Genomic DNA, 9,271 nt, shown 5'->3' with positions numbered 1-9,271 from the left:
CCCGAAAAAAACACATATCAAGGAGTCCTAGCTATTATGGATACAGGACATGGTAATGGCGGACGTTTCGGTATGGCAAATAGTTCACAGCTGCACGAAATCAAGATACTACCAAGACAACACGAAGGTGAGATGTATGAAATACACCAACTCCGAAGGCTTACCATGGCCCTTGATATACTTCGAATCATGTACCAATATTCATGCGTACCACTCCCCAAACACAAAAGGCTTGAAATCATGCTCCGGCAGTCAACGAGAGTTATACCAGGACCCCTGTATGCTCTTAATCCAACCGAGTGGATGACACGGCAGTATTGTTTAACCTCTTCGAGCTGAAATAAACAGAGTAGAGAGCTGCGCTAGCTGGTACAGATTCATTGTTAAGGAGCGCAAACAAACGCTCACATAATAACTAGACACCATAAGCGCTTGTGGTGTCTAGGTATTCTGTGTCCGTATGCTTGCGCTCCTCATCATTAGAGCGGAAATAACTCCACCAAGAGGGCCAATTTAGCCGCCTGAAGCTATCTAGAAAAGGGTGGGTATTTTTGCGCTATTCCACAACACCCAGACATGAACACAAAAGCTCCCGTGGGACACGCTAGACAACATAAAAATAGGGCAGACACACAATAAAATAGGGGCAGACACACAACCAGAAAGACGGCAAAATAGAGCGCAACACCCCAGGGATGACACCAAGAGCCGATCCGCTACACGGACGCCTCTTCAACTAATAAAGGCTTCCGCACTGGGTGCACACGAATTTGCAGCGATATCATGGTACCTACACTGCAACAGTGCATCGCAACATCAAGCGGAACTTAAGCTGTCGTCGAGGCCGCAACCATTCCAAACCCACATGATGAAATCTGCTTATTCGAATAGATATCCAGGCTGAATCCAGGGCACTTGCAGCCAGAACATTCCCACAGCATAGCATTAACAACGCTCCTCAACGCACACCCTAACATTAGAGTGCATATTCAGCGGATGAAGAGTCACACGGGGTGTCAGGGGCCGAAAATATCCCTGCTCTCACCCTGTGATGGCCGGACCCCACTGAACCTGAATGAACAATACGCCCTCGCGTGGTCGGAAAGGCGTGAGAAACTTGACCATATATATATATATATATATATATATATATATATATATTATATATATATATATATATGATAATATATATATATATATATATATAAGCCGCCACATGCCATTAAAGTAGGTTTTCCAGCAAAACCTGTCTGTAGTGTGGAAAGTTTGGGGACAAAAGAGAGTGCGTCTGCACACGCCTCCATAATACCACATCGCCTCGGTTCAATCGTGTCTGGATGCGGAACCTTCAAGCAGCTAAATAAATAAATAAATATATATATATATATATATATAGATATATATATATATATATATATATATAGTATATATATTATATAGCAACAGCTGCTTGAAGGTTCCACAACCAGACACGATTGAAACGAGAGATGTGACGCCTCTCTTTTGTTCCCCAAAGCTTTCCACACTCCAGACAGGTTTTTCCTGGAAAACCTACTTGAATGGCATGTGGCGGCTTTCCGGATAATGCTCACATCCGCTGGGATTGTCCCGGCGAGCCGTCCCGCTACTCAAGCAAGTCTTGCCGAACTCGCACTTGCGACACTTGGAGTGGCTGGTGTAGTTCCCACCCCGACTACGTACAAGCCATGATCGAGTTGCATTATGAAGTTCGACTTGGCAGCCAACTAGAACAAAGCGGGTGAACCCGGGTTTGGGGTTCTTCAATGAAGTTTATGTCTCTCTCTCGTGTGACAGCACGTGCGTCTCAATGAGATAAGGAACGCATCCCACCATTCGGTAGCGTGATATCATGCGCCCTTTGCGTCGGCACTTTGTATCGGCCGTGAAAGTCCGACCACAGCCCACCATCACCACATCGGGCGAAAAAAAAAAAACAACAACAAAAAAACCATAGCAGCCTATTTGCTTTAAAATGAATACACGTGATGACACCATACACCTTTAAACCAGACGTATTTATTAATTATGATCATCATGGTTCCGCGTACAGTTTGTATTTCAACGTGGGTTTCTTTAGCCGGAAGCAATTAGCGCATATAAGCGCGGATAATGATACAACGTAAAATAAAATGATGACGACACTAACGCTGACCATAACGAACGCGCGCGTGTTCAGTTCAGACTGTTACACGAATGGGCTCCTCATCGACTCTCGACAGCGTCCTGTGACGCCGACATGGTTCCCCGATATGGTTCCCCGACATGGTTCCTCTTGGACGCCGGTCGAGGTATTGTTTCTCGCTTATTCCCGTTCACGCGTGTTGCCGTAGAATGCGGCTGTCGACAGCAGCGTCCTGTTGGTGCCTGTCACACCGTCCGCGGCCTCGTACGTGGCAGCCGTCGTGTTTTCAAGGATCATCCCTACGTCGGCCCTGCCTGCAGACGGCGCCACTTTCGCGCGGATAGACAGCGAACTTCGACCGTGGCGGCGCTGTGAAAACTCGTCCTCTTGGAAGTACAGCCATGCGTAGAAGATTAAAACCAGCAGAACAATGCAGAGGATGAACACGGTCAGGATTAGAGGCGCCCTGCCTTCTGCCAGTGTCCGCTGAAGGTCGCGGTCCTTCTTCTGCTGCTGTGAGCTCTGACCGGCTGCCAAGATCTGAGCTGAGGCGCTGGCAGAGGTGGTGCTCCGCGGCGACGCTGGTCTGTTGTCAGTCTCCACCTGTGCTGGCTTGGCTGCCGGTGGGAGCTCCGCCCGCACCACCATAGGTTGCGTCCAAGACCTGCTGGTAACATCGGACAGTGACGGATCCTCCATGGTCGGACGTTGTTGCCGTACTAAGGTGAACCGCGCCATGAAAGCGAGCTGCCAAAGCTTGCTTGCTTCCTATACCATGGCGCATACCCACCACGGGGGATTGGCCAAGAAGCCAGCGGTTCACCTGTAGACGACGTGCTTGGTTGCTTGTTTGCTTCTGAAGCCATGGCGCCCACCCATTACGAGGTGATTGGTCAAGAAGATGGCGCACGCTCAAATCGGTCGGCCATTTCATTTAAAGGCCAACTGCGGCGAAATTTTTCACCGCGTAAAAAGCCTATCTTAAGATAGCGTAGGCATAGGAGAGCCTCCGTGCGAAATATCCATTTGAAAGACGAGCGGTAGTGTCACGAAAGCTAGCGAGAATACCCGTTTTTGACGACGAGACTGAAAAAAAGAAGCTATTGGTGGGTGTGTACGGGTCCAATGCAATTTTCGCGTATTTAGCTATTGCTATAATTAGCTCTTTGTAGGCTACGCGTTTTATTATTGGTGGTTTGTAACTGACAAGTTACTCCTCAGGCTGCGCAAGGCTTTGAGAGCCCTAGAGCATACATAATCTACACGGTCATTCCGTCGAAGATTAGGAGTAAATAACAGCCATAAGTACTTGTACTGGGGAGTTTTATTTACTTCATAATTATAAATATTATAGGGGCCGCACAGAAAGGGTTTCTTTCGAGTAAAAGTCATTAGTTGTTTTTGACTCGATTTAGCTCTATTTGCAAGGCATCGTACCATTTATTGAAATTAAGGAAGCTTAACACTTTTCGCTATTATGTGGTTCTTTTTTGCTATAAACAGTGCAGTCATGTGGAAAACATCTTATCGGTACGTCAGTATTGTTTGGGAGGCCAATAATAAATATAAAAAATTGAAAGGAACCAAGAGCGAAATGAGAAAACCACTGCGTAAAACCGGCATACAAAAGTTAGCTTTCCATTAATCAATAAAAATATGATTTAACGCCTTTGAATTTACGCCATGAATTTACGGGGCACGTGTAAACCAAGTGTTCTACGACGTAGACGATGCTGACACCGTCACTGAGTGCGTGCCGCGTGCTTAAGAGAGGAAGAAGTCATCCGAGGACGCGGGGTGAGCTTTTTATTGCGATAGCAATTATATGGACACTCCAAAGCAGATTTCTGCCGTCGGCGTCGCCGTCGCCGTCGCCGTGAGGTTCCGTATGACGTCAATGGAGATGAAATCGTCCGCCGCGATATAAGATAAGTGGTTCTTGAGGGAAAGGGAAAGGTTGGCGCTATCTTCTGCAGCCCTTGAGGGAGCACGGCTCAGCGCCAACGCCGCGCGCCGCCGAACGCTGTATGTGCGAGTGAAAGGGGGCGAGGGACGCGCGCTTTCACGGGGAGTGAACGCAAGGCCGAGAACAAACGCGCGTTCTGCGCCGCGCTCTCTTAAAGGCTGCAGAATTAAGCGTCTCTTTCCTCCTTTACAATCACCATATATGTAGAGCAAACGCGACTTCTTCAGACACGCGAAAGGCCGTGGGGGGGGGGGGGGGGGGGGGGGGGGGGGGGGGGGGGGGGGGAGAGGGAAGGGAGGCGACGTTTAGCTGCGGCACAAAATGCCTATTTATAAAAAAAAACGTTGTGAGGCGAGAAGGTGGCAAAGACTTCCGACGCTGCTCGACGAGTGTCCCGTTCTGATCTCGTCGAAAACCTCCGAGCCGCCCCCAGAGGCTCCTGCAACAGTCACCAACGCCGCGCGCGTTTTCTGCGAACGCGGGCAAAACGCCGACGGCGTCGACAACAGTTCTGTGTTGCCGGTGCTGCTGCATGTCCAAGTTTGTACAGCTGATAAAACTACTATCCTTATTCCGTATAGCTCTCTACAAATTTGCTATCGCAATTGATGCTTCGCCTTTCGGGTGAAACTGCGACAACTTTTTTTGTTCCTCATCTCTAGGCTGTTTTGACAGATGAAATCACCGACTGATTTCGGTCGACTTATGGCAGCTATGTCATTTGCATGGCACAAACACATCTTACGCCAAGACATCGTCTTACTTTGTTAGATATAGTACGCCGATTAGTGGCGCCCCCCTGTAGCGCGAGCCTTGTGCACGCAATAGAGATGTAGGACCGAGGCGGGCCCCTCAGAGCTTCACTGCCACGCCAGCAGTATGGTTGTGCGTTTCATTGCTTGCTGAGATTGTAACAGATTTGGCGACGAGGGTAAAACTCTATAATTACAAGATGCCAAAGTACGGTTCCCTTGACCCGTTAGATTCAGACAGTGGTCCTTGGCGAGAGTACCTGGAACGCATGCAGCAATTCTTCGCGGCGAACGAGGTGCCGGGCGCCAAGAAACGCGTTGTGTTCCTCAGTTGCTGCGGGTCACGAACCTACTCGATTCTGCGAAGCCTTTTTGCACCGAATAAACCGACTGAGACTACGCTTGAAAACTGCCTGAAGACACTTAGCGATTATTTCTCGCCAAAGCCGTCGATAGTGGTGAGTCGATTAAAGTTCAATTGTCGCGTTCGGGAAGAGGGTGAATCAGTGAGCGAGTTCGTGGCCGCCCTCAAGAAGCTCTCAGAACACTGCGAGTTCGGCACATTTCTGAAGGACCTGCTTCGTGACCATATCGTATGCGGCATAAGGGACACGCAGATGCAGACGCGCCTGCTAGAAGAGCCGAATCTCACACTCGAAACCGCGGTGTCGACTGCTCTCGCCATGGAGTCTGCCAAGCGCGACGCGTCGGAGCTCTGCGTAACGAAAGGGGCTGTTTCTGCGAATGTAAATGTGCTCATGACGTCGGATAAAAAACATGTGAGCTGCTATCGGTGCGGCGACGCCCACTATGCCACGGCACGGAATGTCCGCACATTCGCAAAATTTGCAGTTACTGCAGAAAGGTCGGTCACCTAGCAAAGGTGTGTCAGTCGAGAGACGCTGGCAGCAACCACCGAGCGTCCACTCAACAGTTCAAGAAAAATAATGCTAACAAGCAGGTTCGTGTGCACGCAGTTGACGACTCACACCACAGCACGCCCAAGTCAGTACAGCGCAGCGCCATCTCTTCATCTGACGAAGAAACTGTCTACAACATGCGGAACTAGGTCCCAAGGCCCAGTGTTCCTGCACCTAAACCTTTCACGATGCAGCTGGAAGTACAGGGGCGTCCATCCAGAATGAAACTCGACACTGGGGCGAGTGTGTCCATCATTGGAGAATCAACTTTGCACCGTCAATTTCCGTCGCTACCTCGTCAACCATCCAAAGTCCAGCTCAGAAGTTACTGTGGTGACCTCAAGCCTGTAGCAGGTAAGGTGACTGTGTCAGCGAAGCATAAAAATCACGTTCGAGTGCTTCCACTGCTCATTGCTGAAGGCGATGCCCCATCACTTCTAGGAAGAAATTGGATTGAGGCATTGAACATACCCGTGTTCACTGTCGCTGATGTCTGTGCTTTGAGTGATGTTCAGCAACTAATTGACCAACACTCCATATTGTTTTCCGATGGTCCAGGGACATTTCAGGGCGTGTCTGTGAAGCTGTCAGTCCCAGAAGGAGCAAAACCACGTTTCTTCAAGGCTGGTACAGTTCCGTTTGCACTAGTGGATAAAGTGTCTGAAGAGCTGTTGAGACTCCAGTGAGAATACATCCTGGAGGCAGTCGCTTCATCTGAATGGGCAGCACCAATTGTGCCAGTGTTAAAGAAGGATGGTAGCCTTCGCATTTGTGGGGATTACAAGGTGATGGTTAATCCGGTTGCTGTTGTTGATAAGTACACAATCCCTAAAGCTGAACTGTGGGCCAGGCTCTCGGGTGGAGTCAAGCTCACCAAACTTGATCTCAAGGATGATTACTAGCAATTAGTTTTGGAGCCCACTTCAAGGAAGCTCACTACCATAAACACACCAAAGGGGCTATTCCAATACAAGAGGCTATCTTTCGGAGTCTCAGCAGCGCCATCCATTTTTCGGCGAGAGATTAAGATTCTCCTTCAGGGCCTACATCACGTCGTGGTTTACTTTGATGATATGCTGGTGACTGGCACGAATGACAAAGATCACCTCAACAACCTCGGCAAGGTTTTCCAAAGAATGCAAGAAAGAGGACTCAAGCTGAAATATACCAAGTGCAAGTTTATGATGGATAGTGTGGAGTACCTCGGTCACATCATTGACGCTGATGGATTACACACGGCACCACACAAGGTTGAAGCAGTCATAAAGGCTCCTGTGCCAAGCAATGTAAAGGAGCTACAGAGTTTCCTAGGGCTGGTAAACTATTACAGGAGGTTTATGTCCAACCTTTCTGCTGTACTTCATCCATTGTATCAACTGCTGTCAGCTGGAACCTCGTGGTGCTGGAAGAAAGAACAAGAAGGTTCCAGCGGCCGTGCTCATGGTATGGAGCGTCCCATTGCGTTTGGATCCAGGAGCCTACAGCCAGCCGAAAAAAAAACACCGCATATCCACGGGGTGAATGATGATGAGTGGGCGAAGCTCCGGAGGGAATCATCGGTTAACCGTGAATCTTCCATGTAATTCGCCCAGTCTCGCCGCACTAAATCGAACGATTGACTTCCACCAAAGACACGCGCCATATGTGACGTCATTCCTATTTTATAACAGCGCCCTTCATTATAATTGCACCATCTCCCGCTTAAGGGGACGCTAGCACAAACGCGTTAGAAACGTGCAGTACTCTCTAGTAAGGGGGAGAGGCCACAGCGTCTTACGCAGCCGTTTACACATGCCGGAACGTGCACCGCGTTTGCCGACGCCATCACATGACTGCTGAGAGAGTATAACCCCGTATTCATAAACGCTCCTAGACTTGAACTTGACTTGCCACCGCCTTCAACGCGTTTCGAACGCGCTGCCCAAGGCGGTGGCAAGTCAAGTTCAAGTCGAGGAGCGTTTATGAATAGGGGGTAAGGCGGAGAGGCCACAGCGTCTTACACCAGCTTCTTACACGGGCCGTAACGCGCTAGCACAAATGCGTTAGAAACGCGCAGTCTTTCGTTAATGTTGGGTATTTATTGTCATCGTGGTGCGTGTGTCCATGTGCGCTTCGTGGCGTAGTGGCTAGCGACGCGCGTTAGGAAGCGAGGGTCCCTGGTTCGATTCCGCGCTACGGACACAACTTTCGGAATTTTTTTTTCATAAAAGTAGACGTGGCTACCTACGACGACGACGACTACTACTACTACTACATACTACAGAGGAGGGACAGACCCACACCCTAAGGAGCTTCGCCCCTAAAGCTATTGTCAACTGGACAGATAAGCACTGTGTGATGAGGAAAAACAACGACAAACTCGCCGGTTTCCAGTTGGGCCCAGGATCCGTTTAATAATGACACGGCAGACGGGAGCTTGCTACACGAAACACAGACTTTAAACAGACACGCTAACAGGATACAGACGATTTACATACACATGTACGTGGCCTATAGTTCGGAAGTTGTCCTTCCATATAAAGCACGTGCCTAGCACTCATGCTTCAACACTCGCCCGTGTGCATCGTCGTTGCGGTGCACGTGACGGTGGTTGTGACGGTGGAGCGTCGTTGTGGCTACGTCGCTGCTGTCGCGCCGCACCTTGTCGCGACGCGGAAGCAAGAGGAAAACAGCAGGCCGGTAGAACACCAGGCCACTGCTGTAGCTGGCCAGTAACGCCTGGCCTGTAACGCCTCGGCCGCAATAACGTCGGGCTCGGTCAGCGGACAGGTAGCTCAGGCGCCCCGGTGGCCAGCAGGAAGCACTGCACCAGGCCGCTATGACAGCAGGCCGCTGGTGCACAGGAGCGTAGAGCCACGAGCTGGATCTACGACCAGGTCCGCACGGTAGCAGGACACCCGGTCGCCAGTCCTCGGGCTCGCTCAGCAGGCAGGTAGCTCAGGTGTCCCGGTCCCCAGCATGAAGCACTGCACCAGGCCGCTAGAACAGCAGGCCGCTGGTGCGCAGGAAAGCCCAGCCATGAACTGGATCCCCGACCAGGTCCGCACGGTAGCTGGACACCCGGTCGCCGGTACCCGAGCCTGGAGCCGCCGTTTTGCGAGCTTGCGTTCGAGGCTGCCGCTCGCTCTCACGCTCTGCGTGCTCTCGTGTCGCTTCTTCGTTCGTGGCACGTGTCGTCATCTTGCATTACCATCATCACCAATCCTCTTCTTGTAGCCACAACACAACCATCATTCGAAGCAGGTCTTCTCGCCACCGCACGCCACTATCCACATCATCACACACTGGTACTCATTTTTGGTGTCACAAGGTTCCGGCAGTAAATTTGGGGAAGCCATTTTGAAGATGTCACTGACCACAAGCCGTTACTCGGACTGTTCGGTCATGACAAGGCCATTCCAGATCGCAGCTTTCCAAGAATTATACGGTGGGCCCTCATGTTGTCTGCTTATGACTACACATTGGTTTATCACCCAGGAGAGACCATGGG

The 9,271-nt window shown here is 50.3% G+C and overlaps 1 protein-coding gene across 1 annotated transcript; it reads left to right on the top strand.

The window, feature by feature from the left end:
• The first annotated feature begins 5,061 nt into the window (after positions 1-5,061).
• LOC119443199 (uncharacterized) lies at positions 5,062-5,739 on the top strand. The gene has a single exon (XM_037708363.1). The coding sequence runs from the start codon at positions 5,062-5,064 to the stop codon at positions 5,737-5,739; it is 678 nt and encodes a 225-aa protein (XP_037564291.1).
• The last annotated feature ends 3,532 nt before the right edge of the window (positions 5,740-9,271 follow it).

The sequence above is a fragment of the Dermacentor silvarum genome, chromosome 2, assembly GCF_013339745.2.
Source record: "Dermacentor silvarum isolate Dsil-2018 chromosome 2, BIME_Dsil_1.4, whole genome shotgun sequence".
Lineage (NCBI taxonomy): Eukaryota > Metazoa > Arthropoda > Arachnida > Ixodida > Ixodidae > Dermacentor > Dermacentor silvarum.
The sequence above is the reverse complement of the archived record's forward strand: the minus strand, read 5'-3'. Positions and strand labels throughout refer to the sequence as shown.